Raw genomic sequence first — 18,882 nt, 5'->3', positions numbered from 1 at the left:
GCTCTGAATGTTCTGAGGTGACCTCAAGAACACCAAGGGCTGTGTGCTCGGAAAACAATGCCTCGTGTGTCCAGGGGCTCCCGGAGCTGAGCAATTTGACCTTGAGCATGTCCAGACAAGGATATATGGGCACTGACCTCTGCAGGTTATCAGGTCGACGCTTTCCCACCCCACACCCCCAGGTGTGGAGTGAGGTTTCCAAAGAAGACTGGCTACCCCAGTGTGGTCCCTGCCTTTATTCCTGCTCCAGGGGGCCAGCTCTCCACCCCTCTCCTCATCTGTGACCGTCTGCCTGGCGGCCAACTCACCTGGCTGCTGCCCCACCAGCCCCCGTGTCCAGAGCATGGACCTGCCACCTGCCACAGGGAGGAGTGAAACACAGACCCAGGAAGGAAGGGATTTGGCTCTGGTCTGAGTAAAAATGGTTAAAAGCTCTTTAAAAGTTATCCTCTACAGCCCTGGCCAGTGACTCGGTGGTCAGAGCACTGGCCCACACAGAGAAGGGTTTCAGGTTTAACCTCCGGTCAAGGGGCATGTACCTGGGTTGCGAGTTCGATCCCCTGCCCTGGTCAGGGCACATTTAGCAGGCAACCAATGGATGTGTCTCTCTCACATCAATATTTCTCTCTCTAGCCCCCCACCCTCCCTCTCTCCCTTCACTCTATCTCTAAAAACCAATGGACAAAATATCCTCGGGTGAGAATTAACAAAAAAGAAGAAACACTGATGAGAGAAACATCGATCAGCTGCCTACTGCACACCCCCACTGGGGATCGAGCCCGCAACCCGGGCATGTGCCCTGACCGGGAGTCGAACCAGTGACCTCTTGGTGCATGGGATGGTGCTCAACCGCTGAGCCACAGCAGCCAGGGCATCTTTGTCATTCTTAAGGGCAATTAATCACCACAAGTCCAGGATATTTTACAAGGGAAATGTGGCAAAATGTGGGTTTCCTGTTCACCAATATTTTACCTGTGGCTCAGGCAGCCCTGACAATCCTGTGAGAATCAGTCACTGCCTGGCAGTTGCCCAATGCTCATTTTCTAATTCCGTCGTTTCTCCTCCATTGTGAGCTGCATTCCTGTCCCCCTCTCTGCTTTTCCCAGAAAAGACCAAACTAGCCGGTTTAGATGGTGGGGTGGTGATGAGGGAGCCAGAATCACCGCCATTGGCCTTGGTACCTGCAAGGATGTGTTCTCAGCAGGCAACGCCAGGCTAGGCACGGGGGCATCCGGTGAGCACCGCTTCTCGGCCCTGCCAGGCCGGTGGCCTGGTCTCCTACCTGTCGGGGGTATGATGCTGATCCATACCAGCCAGGGCATGCCTCCCCATATTTTTATCAATAACTTGGCCAAAGAGATCAAAAGCATGCTAATCAGTTCTGCTGACAGCCCAACACTGGCAGGAATAGGGCACTTCTGATTCTGGGTTTACGACCTCTAAGGAGTTGTGTCCTTCAAAGTCCCGAGTGCTGTGTTAGTCACCAGGCAGGTTCCCGTAAGATCCAGGGGAGCGGAGCCTGGCTGCCTCTCCCTGAGCAGAAGGAGGGTCTCTATACTCAAGCCCCCCCCCCCACCCGGCAGGAGCGTCATCCCCAGGGCTTGTGCTACTTAGTATCTACCGCCTAACTCCTGGCAGCTGGTGGATAATCCAGGGCGGTTTAACTGCCTGAGAAAATTAGCCTTAATGAAACTAAAGCACAGTTTGCAAAATAGCTCGGAATGAGCCGCGGCCCTGAGGGCCAGGCTAGCTCCCGACCTCAGAGTCACGGGCGGAGGGGGCCTGGTGGACACTGAGGGCTGAGGTTAGGTCTAGTGTGGTTGTTACTTTGTTTCTCCAGCCTCAGCCAGACCTGTGTTTTCCTGGGGTCGACTGTGCAGATGTGCCCAGGGGTGTGGTTATCAGAGCAGATGCAGAAATGATACACTGTAACCACAGCTTCCGGAGTAAGTGCTTGTCCTGGGCTCACCAAGGGCCGCGATGCTGACTCACATGTCTGGGGCATAAAACACACCTATTTCAGCCCTCAGAAATACAACGTGATTATTTGAGATTTATTTGATCCCTGCCCTCCGACTTCCGATTAGCGTTGAAGCACATTTCCGTGAGGCCGGCTGGCGGGTGAGGACCACGCAGGCGTCGTAAGCGCCCTTGCGCTTCTCGACTCAAATGGACCATCGAATTTGAAAGCCCCCTCTGTTTCCTCAATCAGGTTTAATAGGCCAGACGGCGTCTGCGTTTCCACTTTAGCGGCTGTGGGACTAATCAGCCACAGAGGCCTCGAGGGCGAGGGACCGCAGGGGCTGGGCCAGCAGAGGGCTGGGGATGTCCACCCGGCCCGGCCCTGCTGTCCTGCCCGGACCTGGACACTGGTGCTCCTCACACACCGCTGAAAATTCTCCCAGAACTGGGAAATAGAGGATCCTCAGTCCAGGTGGACTTTGGGAGCTGGGCCTGTGTGAGAATGAACCGGGAGCCTCGCCCTGTTGGCGCAGCTCTGCAGGGGCAGGAGTCTGTCTGTCCTGAACAGCATCCCGCCTGCCCAGCCCTGAGCCTTGGCTGTGTTGTCGGGAGTGTGGAGGGAGGAATCCCATTCTGCCCTCATTGCCTTCTGGGGCCGCCCCTCCCTGGCCTTGTTCCCCACAGTGGGCTGCTTTACTGCGGGGCCTGGAGGAATCCAGAGGCTGCACTTTCTTAGACACCAGCGGCCCCAGCCCCTCCCGGGTGGCCTCCCATTGCTGGTGCCTGGCTGAGCTGAGAATCTTGCAGGGAAACGGAAGCTCCCCGAGGGGTAGGGAAGTGTGTGAGGCACGGATCCCCGTGGGACAGTCAGTAGAGAATAATCTCGCTGCCTCCCCTGGAGATCAGATGCGGCAGGGTCAAGGGGAGCCAGGCCCCTGACTTGTCCCCTGAGGGTGGGCAGAGGGTCCCATGTCACTCACTGCACAGCATCTGTTCAGTCAAGACTCAGGGAAGCCAGGAGCCTGCCTACCCTCCTCTCCAACCAGTTCTGAAGGCTCTGGGCTCTCAGGGCACCCAAGGGGGCGACTGGCAGGGAGTCCTGTTTCTCACCTGCCTCCTGAGCGCTCCCTGTGGTGGACGCCTCAGTGGGAAGGGCCTCCAGCCTGCGGGCTCCCTACCCGCCTTTCCGGGTGGAATAATAAAGTACTTTGTTACCTGCCCTCCGGAGGCCTGATAAAAGTGGGATATTATCACAGCATCTGCGATAGGAGGCAGCTGGGCCCTGGAGACTCGGTAACATTTATGAGTAAATATAATTTGTTTCTGTTCTCTGATTATGAAGGTCACAGTGGTTTAACCTGCTGGGAAGGCCTCCCACACATTATCAGCGGGAGCAGAACTGGGAACGAAAACACCGGCTCTCATTAAAAGCAAATTACTGTGTTTTATGAAGATAGGAGATTGGAGGCCTCCGCAGCCTGGCGGTGGGGCCTGGGCGGCTCCGTGGGCCTCAGGGCAGGGGCTGGGACACCCGGGACCCTCGGCCCACCTGCAGAGAGAAGCCCTGGGGGCAGCCACCAGAGACTAGGGCAGCTGGTGACTCCCCTGGCAGCTTCTGGGAAAACTCTCAGGTTTTTTCAAGCAGTTTTGAAAGCTGCCGAAAATGCATGTGAGGATTCCGGTGTTTTCTTTACCTGTGACAAGAAAGGGGGGGATTTGAGAGCTGTGGGATCGGCCTCTATTTCTGGGTTTAAATTTAGCAGAGGACTTCTGTTGTTGATATGCTGGTTTTATTGTCTGCGTGTGTGTTTTAAATATACCTTTATTGATTTCAGAGAGAGGAAGGGAGAGGGAGAGAGAAACATCAATGATGAGAATTGTTGATCGGCTGCCTCCTGCACGCCCCCTACTGGGAATTGAGCCCCAAACCCCGGCCTGTGCCCTGACAGGGAATCAAACCGTGACCTCCTGGTTCATAGGTCAATGCTCAACCGCTGAGCCATGCTGGCCAAGCTGGCTTTATTGTTTAAAGTGAAAGCTGTGGGGCAGGGAAGATAACTCTTCACGCCCTCTCAGTTCTCTCCTCTCTCTGTTCGCTCCCACCCCTGGGGCTCTCTGGGGTTATTCTATCAGGACTCACTTGTTCGAGCTACACTGAGAATTGCAAGAGCCTGTAACGGGGACAACAAGGTACGTCCTCGTGGTGTGTTGAGCTCTTTGATCATGACGTATACCTGAGGGCAGGTATTGGCAGGTCACCCAGCTGTTGCAAATGGACTGTTGGCCACAGGTGGGGCATGGACAGTTAGGAGCATGCTGGACGGTTAGCGGAGAGACCATGGCAGCTGGGGACAGTGGACGAGCCTGGGTGTGTCTGCGGCAGACTCAGCACCCAATGGGCTCTGAGGGGGTGGGATTGAGGCGACTCGGGGTCATTGGCTGAAGCACCTGGGTGGAAAGTGGTACCTTTGCTGAAGGGGAGAGCAAATCAGCTTAATGTACTGGGTCCTTTTTATTTGCTCATCTCAACACTGGACACCGTGGGAAGTTAAAAAGAGCCAAAGCATACCTAACAGTAAATTAGAGAGAGTGTAGGTGCCCAGGGCTCGGGGAGCGAGGGGAGTGTCTAATGGGGACGGTGTGGGCTGGGATGAAGTCTAATGGTAATGGGAACACACACTGTGAGTGTATTTAATGCCACTGAATTGTTCTCTTACAAATGGTTCAAACAATCAGTTTACATTTTACTACAATTGAAGAGGAACCAGCCCGGCTGCTGTGGCTCAGTGGTTGAGCATTGACCTATGAACCAGGAGGTCACGAGGTCACGGTTCTATTGCCAGCCAGGGGTTTCAGGCTCAATCCCCAGTAGGGGGCGTGCAGGAGGCAGCCGATCAATGACTTTCATCACTGATGTTTCCATCTCTCCCTCTCCCTTCCTCTCTCTAAATCAATAGAAACTTTAAAAAAAAAAAAAAAAGGAACCAAAGCAGACACTGCGGCAGTTTGTTTGTTGCTTCCCGATGTCCGCTCAGCCTTTCTCCCTCGGAATGGAGCCCCGATCCTAGTCAGGCCTGTGGTCCCCTGGGAACACTCCCTCCCGCCCCCGTGAAGCTTACTGCGCCGCGTTGAGAGCTCCAGCTGATCAGATGGAGGGGAAGAGACCACTTTCTGAACCGGGAGGGACAGGCACTTATTTTTCCTTCGACTCTGTCGGCGGGACGTGGACCCAGGCCGCTGTCCTGAACCTTGGAGGAAAGGCCGTGTGTTTCAGACGAGCCAGAGATGAGGGGCCTGGGGCCCGGGGTGGCTGGGTTTATAGGAGAGAAATGAATGCAGCCTGGGAAGGCCACTGGGGTCTGTCTCTCTGTCCTTTGAGCCCATCCTAATCCTGACAGATAGGCTAGCTCAGCGTGGGTCAGGCACGGGGACTGTAGGCGCAAAGGCTACGTAGTTACCGCGTGGACAGAGCTGCGAGGCCTCTCCAGGGTGCTGCCCCTCAGTCACCTCCCGGGCAATCAGCTTGCAGCCCGCTGGCCGGTGCTGGAGGCAACCAATTGATGTGTCTCCCTCACATGGATGTTTCTCTCTCTCTTTCTCTTTCCCTCCCTCCCGCTCTCTCTGAAAATCAATGGAAAAAATATGCTCAGATGAAGATTAACAAGCAAAAAAGATGGGCTGTGCCAAACAGCGCGCGTGGGATCGCATGGCTGTTTCTGTGCCACTCGCCGCCCCGGACACAGTGACCCACAACACTCACTCGCTCTTCTTTCTGGGGGCTGGGAGTGCGGATGGGGCTCAGCGGACTCATGCTGGGGCTGCAGGTCAGCTGGCCCGCAGGTCTCCAGCGTCCAGCCCACTGGCCGTTGACATTTTGCAGGGCTCCAGGCACGTCCCATTTCTGAAAGTCCCATTCGTGAAACAGGAAACACGTCCACATGTGAGGTTCAGAGGGAGGGGACACACAGCAGCAGGTGCCAGAGCTGGGCCGGGGAGGCTGATGAATGGAGAAGTGACCACAGGTGTGGACACGGGAGCGGGCCTGTCCCGGGAGGGCAGTGAGTGGAGCAAGGAGACAAGGACATGCACTGGGCTCCTGAGGGGCCGGCAGGAGGGGCTGCCGCTGGGCTACCTCCCGACTCAGGTGTTCCGGCTTCTGCGCACCAGCCCACAGGACAGGTGCTGCAAGTCCCCACTTGACGGAGGGCAATCCTCGCACAGAGAGGTCAGATCATGTGCCTGAGGCCACCCAGTCGGTAAGTGCCAGAGCCAGGGTTTTACTCCCACCTCTGCCTCCTGGCTCCTGTCCTTGGATCCCTGTGCATCCCAAAAAAATCTGTAAAAAATTACCCCCACTCATTGCATCTTCCTCCCAGGCCCACCTGAGCTCCGACTGCAAGGACCGTCACTAGAGCGTGTGGGCATCCTGAGTGCCACAGGGGACTGGACACTGTGGGTCGGAGAGGTAGCATTTGGAGGGGCAGGAATTCATCTGTTTGTTGAATTATCCCGGGAGCCTGTATGTGGCACCTGGCAGGTTACAAGCATCCTGTTCTAACACTCACAGCAGCCTGTGACCGGGAACATACAGACGGGGACACTTGGGCACAGACAGGTCAAGGAACATCCCAGACGCACCCCAGGGGAGGCGGAACGCAGTCCCCGGTGGCCAGGCTCAGGGTCCGGCCCTTCTCCACGGCCCTCTGCTCTGGGCACAGGAACTTCAAGGGGGTGACAGGCTTGCATCCCATTTGGGAGGATGGATAGGACCAGGGAAAGAGAATGGAAAATGTGTGGACGTAGACACACTGTGTGCAGGGGACTGTGAAGATGCCAGGCAGGTTCGAAGGGCATCTGATGTCACTGAAAGGTCAGAGAGGTGGGCACAGTCAGTGTCCTGTGCCTGGTGGTGCCCCAGCCCCCTCTTCCAGAGCCTCCCCAAGTCTCTAACATTTGCATCTTTTTATGTGAAAATTTTTTCTCTCTTATTTTCCAGAGGGGTCTCAGATGTGTGTTTTAATTATTAAAATTAAGAAATCACACACCTAACTATGAATGTAATGTTATCTGTGAATTATATCTCAATAAAAAGGGGAAATAAATCATACATGCAATCTATTTCTGTCTCAAAGTTTCCACTCCCACCAGCCACACATGCCTGTCTCTTCTCTCTTCTGGAATATTCATCCCACCACACGATTACGAACATTTGAATCAGTACGTAAATGTTCGATCATCTGCGCTCATGATAAATACCCCCCACAATCCTTAAAGGTCCCCAATTCCTGCCCTGGCCGGGCGACTCAGTTTGTTGGAGTCTTATCCTGTGCACCTAAAGGTTGTGGGTTCGATTCCCCGTTTAGGGTGTGCATGGGAGGCAACCCATTGATGTTTCCCTCTCACATTGATGTTTCTCTCTCTCCTCGGGTAAGAATTTTTTTAAAAAAAGTTTGGGGGAAAAAGTCTCTAATTCCCCTCACCCAACCCCTTAAAGGCGGGCAGCCTGCACTGCCACCCCATTTCTCATGTTCCCATCACCCAGCACAACAGCGGAGTCCTACATGGTTGGGGACAGAATGACAGCTACCTGGGTGACGACCACGCTAAGTGCCTCAGGCCTCCTTCCTCCCCTAGCTTTTTTTTTAAGTTTTAACCTGTTTTTTTTTTTTTATTTATTTTAATCCTCACTTGAGGATATTATTTCCATCGATTTTCAGAGAGAGTAGAAGGGAGGGGGGGAGAGAGAGAGACATCAATGTGAGAGAGACACATCAGTCGGTTGCCTCCCGCATGCACGGGGGGGGGGGGTAAACCTGCTGCAACCCAGGTACATGCCCTTGATGGGGAATCGAACCCAAGACCCTTCGGTGTATGGGCTGATGCTCTAACCACTGAGCCAAACTGGCCAGGGCTTTTTAAAAATCTCTTTTTTAGATATATGTTTTTATTGATTTTAGAGAGAGGGAAAGAGAGAGAGAGAGAAATATCAATGTGAGAGAGAAACACCGATCAGTTGCCTCGGGTACACCGGGACCTGGGATCGATCCCACAACCCGGGCATTCGCCCCAATCAGGAATTGAACCGGTGACCCTTGGGTGTACAGGGTGACGCTCAACCAACTGAGCCACACTGGCCGGGCTCCCCCCTTAGTCTTGCTTCACAATCAAGTGCAGTCCCAAACACAACCTTGTGTGCCTGTGGGCCCATTAGGCTTGGAACTCAGGTGTTTACTGTTTGCTACATCTTTCTCTCCCCGCTACAATGTAACCCCAGACAGTAGCGGATTTTTGTCTGTTTCCTTCACAATGTATCCTCCTGCTTAGAAGAGTAGCAGGTGTTCTGAAAGGACCAACTGAACAAACGAGTGCGTGGACGGACTTCCCAGTGGGCTGAAAAGGCTGCAGGGTCACACAGGTCCCTAGTCCCGGGGCATATGGGAACCTGACCGGCAAGGCTGTGGAGTAAATTCATCACCAGGGTAAATGCGCCAGGTGGGGAAAGGTAAGAAGTAGGTGTTGCGGACGCAGGAAAAAAACACCATTTGCATTTCCTTTACAGATTTATCCATTAAAAAATAACCTGCAGGTTTCCTGTCGCGGCGCCGCCCCTCTGACCTTGACTGTGGGCCTCCGTGGGGACCACCGGGGAGCCGCGGTTCGCAGGAGGCGGCTGAGCTCCCCCTGCCCGCCGGCTCCCGGCCCCTGCGCAGCGCCGCGCGCGCTCTCCTTTGTGTTCCCTCCCCCTGCAGGGTGTTTTTCAGCACAGAGGCAGCATTTTTCGCTGGGAAGAAAGGATATTATTCACTAGGTGAACTGGAATATTAAAAAAACGACAAACAGGAAAATCAGAGGTGTAACGGCAATGGGGAAGCTTGACCATAACCGCGCTGGGTGGCGAGGTGGGGACGCGCCTGAGCATCAGGGACCTGACAGGTCGCCGCATCCGGGGGACAGCCGAGGGGCCCCAGCGCAGCGCCCCCGGCCTGACCCCGAGCCCCGCCCGCGCCCAGATAAGGCGGCGGCCTTTGTTCCTCCCCCAGCTGGGTAAACCGCGCCCGCGCCCCTCGCGGCGGCACCTTTTGTCCTGCCCAGCGCCACGGACAATGGCCAGAGGAGCCGCGCGGAGTCCGACACCTTGTTTGTGTGCACTTGGGGGGCGGGGGCGGCCAGGTGCGCGGGCCTCGGTATGCAGGGTCGACGCGGGGCCGAGGGGGGTCCCCGCCTTCTCCGGAGCGTGGCCGGGCCTCGAGGGCTGCGCGGACAGGAGGGGCTGGGGGCTCGCATCCCGCGAGGTAAAGACCCACCTGGTCCGCCCCCCCCCCAGGTCTCCACCCCCCAAACCCCAGCCCCGAACCCCAGCCCCGGATCCCCCAGCCCAGGAGCCCAGCCCCGCTGGACCGCGGCTCCAAAGGGCTGGCGAGGGCCGCGTCGGGGGTGCGGGAACGGGGGCTGTTTCTCGTTGACGTCCAGGTTGGGACGCACCTGGCACGTTGTAAAGTGATTTACGAAGTGAAAGTGTTAAACGAGGCCACCAGCTGGAGGCCCGACCCCGCTTTATGGGTTTTATTAGGTGCCCTATTATGGAAAATAAACTTTAATCCGACCATAAAAACCAAATCTGAAAAACATATTTGCCCTTGTGGTCTGGAACACGCAGCATTCCTGGTGCAGGTCACGCCTCCAAGGGGATTAGTTTTATTGAGGGAGACACCCTGAGCGCAGGACTTTGATATGGGGTGGGGACCAAGTTCTGCGGGACACCCCCACCACGCCAGCCCTTTGCGCCCCGAGGGTTTCCCTCCCCGTGCGGTCTGCTCCCCCCAGGGCCCCTCCCAGCGGCGCCCCCCCCCCCCACGGCCCTGCGTCTGGGGGCCACTCCCATTCCCTAGCGCAGTCCCCACCGGGACTCTGAACTGCCCTCCAGCCAGGGAAGCAGGGCCAGGGGAGGCCTGGTGGGGGGGCAGTTAATCCTCAAACCTGGGAGGTGCTTCAGGGAACCGGCCTGCATGCCCAGTACTGCGCAGGACCCGCAGCTGCTCAGGTGGGGGGCTGGGGGCCAGGTCCCCCTTCCCTGGATTTTCCCCACCCAGCCTGCTCTACCTCTAAGAGGGAGGGAGAGATGTTTTAAGCATCTTAACCACTTTAAGTGTCCGGCACAGTAATGTTAACTAGATGCATTTCGTTGGGCAACAGATCTCTGGAATTTCTTCACTGTGCAAACCCCAAACTCCCCTCTCCCCTCCTCCCAGCCCCCGACAACCCCCTTCTACCTTCTGCTTCTAGGAGTTTGACTATTTTAGATTCTACCTATACATAGAATTAAGCAATATTTTTGAGACTGGCTTGTTTTGCTCAGCATAAGGTCATCGAGGTCTGCCCGTGTTGTAGCATATAAAAGGATTCCTTCTTATTTAAGGCTGAATAATATTCCATTTTATGTGTGGATCCCATTTTCTCGATCCATCCATCTGCCGGCGGACACCAGGTTGCTTCCAGCTCTTGGCTACTGTGAGCAATGCTGCCATGAGCGTAGGTGTGCAAATCTCTCTTCTGGGTCCTGTTTTTAATTATTTTTGATATACACCCAAAAAGCAGGATTGCTGGCTCCTATGGTACTTGTAGTTGGTGTTTGAATTTTTATTTTCAGGAACCTCCATACTGTTTTCCGTAGCGGCTGTATTTATGTACTATTTTACATTCCTTCTAACAGTGCACAGGGGTCCGACTTCTCCGAGCCCTCCCCAAAGCTTGTTTTCCATGTTGGGCTGTTTCTGGAACAGCCGTGCTAGCGGGTGCCAGGTGGGCTGACTTGCCCGTCCCTAGTGAGCGGCGATGCTGAGCACCGGCGTGGGCTGTGGGTCACTTGTGTTTTTTCTCCAGAGAACTGTCTAGTGATGTTATTTGCCCATTTAAAAATATATTTTTTCTTGATTTCAGAGAGAGGAAGGGAGAGGGAGAGAGAAACATCAATGATGAGAGTCATTGATCGGCTGCCTCCTGCCCACCCCCTTCTAGGGATGGAGCCCGAAACCTAGGCACCTGCCCTGAGGAATCGAACCTGGATCTCGGTCAATGCTCGACCACTGAGCCTCGCCAGCTGGGCACGTGCCTCCTTTATATTGTGGATATTCACCCCCTATCAGGCACGTGGTTTGCAAATACCACCTCCCATGGCTCCACCGCCTTTTCATTCTGCTGATTGTCTCCTTTGCTGCTCAGAAGTGTTTAAGTTTAATGGAATCTCTTCATCTGTTCTTGCTTTTGTGGTCTGTGCTTTTGGTGTCAGAGAAAGTCTCTTAAGCCAGTTTTGCCAAGTGACTTCCGTCTGGGCACCAGGGAGGGGAAGCCCAGCTCGGGGAAGACCAGGCGGTGGCTCTGCCTTCTGGTCGTTTATGCTCCTCTCGGGCTCCGCGGGGCCCTGTAGCCTGGGCCACAGCTCCTCCAGGACTGGGCAGGAGACCGGGGGCGTGGAGAACTGGGTTGGAGAGTGTACTTGGTTTCTTTGTCACAGACAGGTTTCCTTTCCATCCTTTGGTTCTGCTGGGGACACTCGCACAGGCCGGACACCCATTCTGGAAACGGAGGGGGACCTCCCTATACAGAGAAGAGCCCGAGGGAGGGGCTGGGCTCGGGATACCCGAGGGCCCAGCGCCTCAGGTGGGTCACAGTGGTGACCCCCGGGGGGCACCAGGGCTCCAAGCCAGAGGCCCGCTTTGTCGTGGCCCAGAGGCCTGGGCTTGTCTGAAAACAACGTTTCGCCTCCCTCGGGGCTCCTCGGGCTGCGTAGACCTGGACTGGGTCCCGAGGACCGGTCCTCGGGGCTGCAAAGCCTCCGGGGCGCGCGGGGTCCCGGGGCCGAGCCGGGCTGGCTGCGCTCAGTGCGCGGAATGAATTGTTCGCGGTGCCCGGAGTGCGTGGGGATGAGCCAGTGATTATATTTAAATTTGCTATAATTGATTTGGGGAAGAGCAACTGTGACAAGAACGAATTGAGCATTAAATTTATTAGCGAGATAAATTCCGCCGCGATTAAGCAGCTGGCTGGAGCCGGGGAGGCCGCGGGCGGTCAGGCCTTTCCCGCGGCCAAGTCAAGTCCCCGCGCCAAGCCCAGGCTGGTTCGGCTGCGGGGGGGGGGGGGGACGTCTAATAATTATGCCCCTCAGTGCCCCCTTTCTCCTGTCGCAGAGGGAGCGGGTCTGCGCCCTGGGCGAAGGGACAGAGGCCCGAAGGCCCGACTCCAGGGCGGACACCCCCCCTTCCAGCGCCGCGTCCCTGGTTGCCCAGCGCTGCCCTGGAGGTGGGGGCGCCGGGGCTGCGCCTGCGAGCAGGGGCGCGAGGAATAAACCCCAGATGTGGAGCCAGCCCGGGAAGCGATAGCTTCAGGCTGAACTCACCAATGTGTTAGAAATTAAAACGAGCTATACACAGGCTGCGGATTGCTTTCAACCCAAAGGCGCGTCTTTCCCCTCGGCCGCTCCCACCCCTTCCGCAGGGCCCTCCGGCTTTCCCACCAGTTGCAAACCCAGTCCCGTCCCCCCAAGCACCTTTGGACCCCGAGGCGGCCGGGCCCGCACCCAGCAGCTGCTCCCGCCGGGCTCCTGCGGTCGCGCCCCCGGCCTTGGCTGGGGTTGGATTTTATGGAAGGAGCCTGGGGTGATAATGAACTGCCAGAGAGGATATTAATCTCCCCCGGGCCTCGAGGTGGAGGAGTGGCCCCGCTGGCCTGCGCAGTAATCACCCGAATGAAACGCCAGGCCCTTCTGAACTCATTTATCAGCTGGGAGGGGGGGCGGGGAGGGGGGAGGGGGAGGGGCGCTCGCCCCGGGCCCGGGGGGAGGGGGGAGAGACTGGAAAACATAAGGCGGAAGGGCGGTGGGAGAAAGAGCAGTGGCCCCAGCACCGATTTCCTCCGGGGCCCGGAGAGGCCGGCTGGGCGGGAGCGCGCGAGGCCCGCATGTGTGCAGCACATGGCGCGGGCCAGGCAGGCTGGCGGGTGATTGATGGAGCGCGCGGCCGCGGTTTATGAACCCAGAGCCGTTGCCGTCCGGGCCTGAAGCGTTCCGGTCGCCTCTGCTGTCCTCTCGGATCTTTGCGCAGATCCTAGAAAACAGGACCAGGGAGCTGCTGCGCGAGACGCGGGAAGCGCCGCGCCCTGGACGCACCGACCCACTGCAGCCGGTTGAAGCTCATTTTCTGAAACCGTCAGTGTTTTCACCTCTGGAGCAGCAACGGAGCAAGGTGACCCCCCTCCCCGAAGGAAACGGGAAAATAAACACCGGGGCCCAGGGTCCCTCGCCTGGGGCCCGGCATCCGGAACAGCTGCGAGCCAGGCGCCGGGACGCGCGCGCGCACCTGGCCTCAGGTGCTTTTCCCAACACTTCGCACCTGCGTCCGCCCAGCAGCGGAATCCAGTTCCCCGCTCGGGGCTCGGCTCGGGAAGGCGGTCCTCACACCCGGTTGCAGTTCGGATTCTCACCTCCTGCTGTGAATTGCTTCGGGAGGGGGAGACCCCCCCCAATGTTTCAACAACAAAAAAGTGCGCAGCCGCTTTCCTAACTCCCCCCAGGACATTTGCACGGTCCTCCAGTAAAAAAAAAAAACGGTTTATTTTACATTCCATCGCGGGCGATGGGAGAAGCTAAATAATAATTTAGCATGCATAAGTAGACGCTCCTTTTTATATATAAATACAATGTACAAAAATAAAGACGGCACAGTTCTGAGGTTTCCAGCAGTCTGAACGCTCGTGACATAAATTCTTTCCCCCCCTAAGATACATAAGCACACTTTTCTTTTTTCTTTCCTCGCGAGACTCAGCAGAACGGCGCTTCCAGAGCCGGTTTCAAGTTTCCAGGTGGGTTAACACTGCAGGTTCCTCCAAACGGGAAGGGGCGCTGGGGAGGCTCCCCGGGCGGCGGCGGCTCTTCTCACCATCACCGCCCCCGCCAAGACTGTCGGAAATTAAATCTCTAAGAAGAGTCCAAGCTGGAGCCCGCCGGGCCTCCGTCCCTCTGGCTCAGAAGCTCAGGCAGGTGCAGCGGCCCAAACCTGCAGCCCCAGGGCTGGGGTGGGACCCGAGGCCCGGGGGTGGAGGCTGCGGAGGGCGCGCGGGGCAGAGGCGTCCAGGGGTCCCTGCGTCCCTGTCGGTGGCCCGGGTCCTACTGGGGCGGCTGGTGCCCGGGCCTCGGGGGCGGGGAGTCGGCCCCGGAGGAGCAGTCGGAGGCGGCGGCGTGCGCGCCCGCGCCGTTGCTGTAGGGGAAACGGTCCTCGTCGGCGTCGTCCTCGGGGTCACTGTCCCTCAAGTCCCGCAGGCGCCGGCCGCTCCCCTTGTCCCCGGGCGCGGGCGGCCCCAGCAGCTCCTCTTCGCCCGTGTCCTCCGCGCCGCCTCGGCCCGCGCCCCCGCCGCCCCGCTGCTTCTCCGCCTCCTGCGCCGCCTGCTCTTTGGCTTTTTTGCTGCGTTTCCATTTCATCCGCCGGTTCTGGAACCAGATCTTCACCTGAAGGCACGGGGGGGGGGGGGGGTCAGACACGGCCACCTCCGGACCCTTCCGTCCCCCCCCGCCCACCCCGAGTGGGGCTCAGATCCAAGGACAAGCTCCAGGGGCGCTGCGCCCAGGCCAGGAGCTGGGCGGGGGCTCCGGGGAAGCTGGGACTGGGAGCCCGCGTCCGCGCGCCCGGCCTTTTTCCACCCGCGCCCTGCCTCCGCGCGGGAAGGACCAGGGCGGCTCGGGTGTGGCTGTGGATCTCGAGATGTTCCCTCCTCTCTTTCTGGAACAAAATTTCTGGGATATGGCCTGGGGGGCCACCTGCTTCAGAATGGGGGGGGCGCGCGGAAGGGTTCGTTAAAACGCAGGTTCGTGGGCCTCACCGCAACCTACTGAATCTGACCCCTGGGGCGGGGGCCGTGAACGCTCCTCGGTGCTAATCCGCAGGCAAAGGAGGCGGAGAAGGAGCACCCCGGGGCTCAGGGCGGAGGGCCGGGAGCGCAGAGGGGACGGTGACCCCGGGGCTGGCTGGGCGAGGCGGCAGCTCACCTGGGTCTCCGTGAGCATCAGCGAGGTGGCCACCTCGAAGCGCTTGGGCCGAGACAGGTACTTGTTGAGCTTGAACTGGTGCTCCAGCTCCAGCAGCTGCTGGCTGGTGAAGGCGGTGCGCGGCCGGCGGCACTTCCCCAGCAGGTTCGACTGCGCCTGGGCTGCGGGGCGCGGAGAGGGCGTGAGGCCGGCCCGGCTGGGTCCCCCGCGCGCGCCCCGCGCTCTCCCCTCCTGGGACCCGCGGAGTCGCCGCTCTGCCCTCAATGCCCGCGACCCCTTCCCAAGAACAGGCCCTGGAGCCCACGGGGAACCAGAGGGTTTGGGTTTGTTTCATGGGGCCAAATCTTTTTATGTCAGGGCCTGGGTGTCTGATTAAAGAGAGCCATCACCCAGGGGTGCCCTCTCCACCCGGGTGGGCGCTGGCAGAAAGGAGGGTGACAAAGGCTGGAGCAGAGACTGGAGGAACATGCCACCTCCCACCCGTCACCCGGCTTCCCCAACTCAGGCCCAGATCCAAACAGGCTCCCCGAACCCCTGCTTCTTCCCGACACCCCCCCCCCCCAGCCTGCAGGCTCCTTAAGTACAAAGGGTGGAGGGAGGAAGGAAGGAGGGAGGGAGGGAGGCAGGGGACCCAATCCTGGGCCTAAACAGGAGCATTCATCAGAGACTGTCCCCGCTTTAAAATGTTTTCTTGACAACCGGCCAGGGCACTGAGGGGCCGGCCTGAGGAAACTGGAAGCCTTTTGGGGACAATTCTCGTTATGCAAATGACAGGCCCTGGCAGAAGGGACTTTGCTTTCTGTGCATTCAAGGAGGTCTCTTTATTTACATAATTTCACACGGTTACATCACAGGGAATTTTATGACCTCAAAACGAGACTTCCCTTGATTTCCCAGGAGCCTGACAAGTGTTAGACAATAAAAGAAAAGAGAGAGAAGGAAAGAGCCCAGCCCGGCAGAGAGCAGCTCCCCGGGGATGGGCAATTTGCTTTATGGGAGGCCCACGCCCCCCGCTTTAGTTAAACAGGGCCCCGAATTCCCAACTTGACAATACATTAGAACTTTAATTAAAACACTGGCTCCGGAGGGACCATTTGGGAAATGCCATCCGACAGCCCATTAAAGGAACCGAGCAGGTTTTCCGGCAGCGACCCGAGGGGGATTCGGGACGCATTCCGCACCCTGGCCGGCCCGGTACTGCCCTTTAGGGCTCAGTGGTCACATTCTTTTCTGGACTTCAAGCCGGCTGGGTTTTAAGTCAGCTACTTTGGGGTCAAAATTTGGAACCACAGATGGGAAACACGGGTTGGCGAAGAAATGTGCCCTTTATCAGTTTCCTGAGCGACCTTGGGCTCCACGAAGGCTGGAGAAGGCACCCAGGTGGCAGGTGGCTGCAGCACCCAGCACCCAGCGGAGGCCTGTGTGGAAACCCCACCCCACCCCCACCCCACGCGGGAGACAGAGCGTCCCAGGCCCTGAGGAACGCAGATCGTGATGAGAAATCCGTGGGAAGGGGTGTGCTGGGCCCGGAAGGGAGCCCTGGGTTTGACTGACCCGGGATCAGCTGCGTCTGTAGTTGGCAGCCCCCCAACTGAGAGGTGAGAGTGAGCTTTCCCTCTTCTTTGTGGGGGCTCAGGAGGGAGTGACTCTCCAACAGGAAGGGATGGGTGGCCATTAGGCCCCTCCAGGAGCTGAGCTGGGAAAAGGCCAGGGTGGCCTCGGGCAAACAGTGCGCATGCTGGGATTTTCTCACGGGGCTGTGACTTCTGCAGCCTTCTGGGGTCCCAGCTTTTCTCTGTTTAGTCACAACCACAACCGTGGCTCCTAACAGAGGAATCCGAATTCTACCAAGTGTTTATTTCTGTTTTCTTTTTGGCTTTTCCCCTCTACCATGCCTGCATCTCCTCAGTCTAAACAAACCCACTCAGACAGAAACAATGGGGTCTCTTTGTTTGGGTGTTGGGGACGGGGAAGCATAAAGGATCTTCCTCTGAGCCTAGCAGGGTGGGGTCCGCGGATGGAGACCCAGACCCCCCAACGCAGCCCGGTGCCCCTCGGCAGCGGCCAGAAGCAGCCCAGGCCTTGGGGAGCCTTGGGGAGCAGTGGGGCCTGGGTGGTGCCAAGCAGGCTGCCCACAGTCCACCGGCCCTCCCTCTCTCCTACCTAGAGGAGGGGGTTCGCTTCTGTTTTGGGCGCCCCGACTTCCAAACGGGCACCTGCTGCTCGTCCCTGCCGTGGGGTTCCTAAGGGAGGGTGTATCTATCTCCCTGCCCACGGGTGCCCCTGCACCACCGCTGGGTTCAAATCAGGCCACCCGCCTTCTGGGCTTCACGCCCTTCCAGAGGCAGGCAGAGCCCAGGGAAGGGCCAGGAGGTAGCCCCGGCTCCGGCCTTTCGGCCCTGGGCCTCTTGGAGCCCATTTCTTCCTCCCTGCTCCTGGGTCTCTCCCTGCCCTGGAAGGAGCTGGGGGGGGGGGGTCTCTCCAGAACCAGAACGTGGACAGAATCGTCCGTTTCCCTGGGTCTGAGCACCTGGCTCCCGATGCCCAGGCCGCCTGACTCAGGAGCCCTGGGGCACTCCTTCCTCCGCCACTTCCTCCCCCCCTGGCCTGCGGGTTAATCATTAGATGCCAGTCTCACACCTCCAGCTGCCCCCAGCCGTTGAGAGGGAAAGAAGGCAAGGCCCGCGCGTGGCCATTTTCATGGTTCGCTGCCGATCCCACACCGCGCAGCCCCTTCGAGTCCTCGCAGGCCCCGGGCGGAGCCGGGCGGCTTCGAGGCGTTTCCGTAGCTCACTCGGAGCACAGAGCGAGGGGAGGAAGGTGCCGGGCGGAGGCGGATGGATGCGCGAGAGAACCGTCTGCCAGGACCCCCCCCAAACCCCATTTTTTCCCTCCGTTCCCCGGCCCGAGGGCTGCGCCGTACTCACAGTTGAAATCGGGCATCTTGGGCAGGATCATGCCCGCGGTGGACGCGCGCAACCACTGGTCCAGCTGGAAGGTGCCCGCGCCCAGCTTGATGGGGTCGACGGGGTGCGCGGGGTGCGCACCTTGCACCTGCGGGTACGTGTAGGAGAGCGCGGGGTGCTGGCCGGCCAGAGCCGCGGCCGCCGCCGCCGCCGAGTAGCCGTAGACCGGGTGGCCGTAGAGCGTCGCCTGCGCCGGGAGCCCCGCGCCCCCCTGCGCGCCCCCGGGGTGCAGCCCCAGCGCCAGGCTCCCCGCGGCGGCGGCGGCGGCGGCGGCGGCGGCAGCGGCGCCGGGGTGCGCGTGGTGCGGGGGACCCCCGGGCCCGCCGCCCGCGCCGCCCGCGCCCAGGAAGCCCGGCTTGGGCAGCAGCGCGCAGTGCGCGGCCAGCAGGCGCGGCGGCGACGGGCTCTCGGCGCGCAGGCGGTCGGCGGGCGCCGCGGGCGGCTCTGAGGACGCGGGGCTGCAGCTGCCGCTCGCCCCGCTGCTGGTCCCGCTGCCGCCCTGGCCGGAGGCGGCGGCCGCGAGCGACGTGACCAGGGCCAGCGGCGCGGTCTGCGCCGAGGCCGCTCGCGGGGGGTCCACCGCCAGCAGCGCGTCGATGCGGAAATTTTTGGATTTTTCCATCGGCTTGCTAGGGGCTGGCGATCAGGACCCGGCGGTGAGCGTCGCGGCCGTGTGCGGGCTCGCGGAGCCCCGTGCGTGGCGCGGCAAGCCCCAGGGCTCGCGATCGTCACGGTGATTAGTTGCCAATCAAAGTCGCCGCCGGAAACTTAGCCGAGAGCCACCATGTCCGGAGCCTCCTCGGCGAGCGCCCCGCCCGGGGCCGCGCTCACACGCGCTCGCACAAACTCCCCGCGAGTGCCGGGGCGCCGGGCGGAGGCCGCTGGCGCCGTGCGGGGGACCCGCGCCCCTGCGCGCACTTG

At 59.2% G+C, this 18,882-nt stretch overlaps 1 protein-coding gene across 1 annotated transcript; it reads right to left on the bottom strand.

Moving 5' to 3' along the window:
• Positions 1-14,119: 14,119 nt before the first annotated feature.
• MNX1 (motor neuron and pancreas homeobox 1) lies at positions 14,120-18,583 on the bottom strand. Its single transcript, XM_016196979.2, has 3 exons — positions 17,923-18,583; positions 14,996-15,156; positions 14,120-14,458 (listed from the first exon to the last, which is right to left on the bottom strand). Exons 1-3 carry the CDS (start codon positions 18,581-18,583, stop codon positions 14,120-14,122), a joined length of 1,161 nt encoding a protein of 386 aa, XP_016052465.2.
• Between the last annotated feature and the right edge of the window lie 299 nt (positions 18,584-18,882).

The sequence above is a fragment of the Miniopterus natalensis genome, chromosome 10 (assembly GCF_054644295.1).
Source record: "Miniopterus natalensis isolate mMinNat1 chromosome 10, mMinNat1.hap1, whole genome shotgun sequence".
NCBI classification, from domain to species: Eukaryota; Metazoa; Chordata; class Mammalia; order Chiroptera; family Miniopteridae; genus Miniopterus; species Miniopterus natalensis.
Note: the sequence above shows the minus strand (reverse complement) of the source record. Positions and strands in the feature narration are given on the sequence as shown.

Bases quoted from the DNA above. Each gene is read 5' to 3' on its own strand.
- MNX1 (XM_016196979.2), bottom strand. From the start codon at position 18,583: ATGGAAAAATCCAAAAATTTCCGCATCGACGCGCTGCTGGCGGTGGAC. The intron at 15,157-17,922 runs GTGAGTACGGCG...CGCGCCCCGCAG, and splicing joins CAAGATGCCCGATTTCAACT to CCCAGGCGCAGTCGAACCTG. The intron at 14,459-14,995 runs GTGAGCTGCCGC...CCGTGCCTTCAG, and splicing joins TGATGCTCACGGAGACCCAG to GTGAAGATCTGGTTCCAGAA.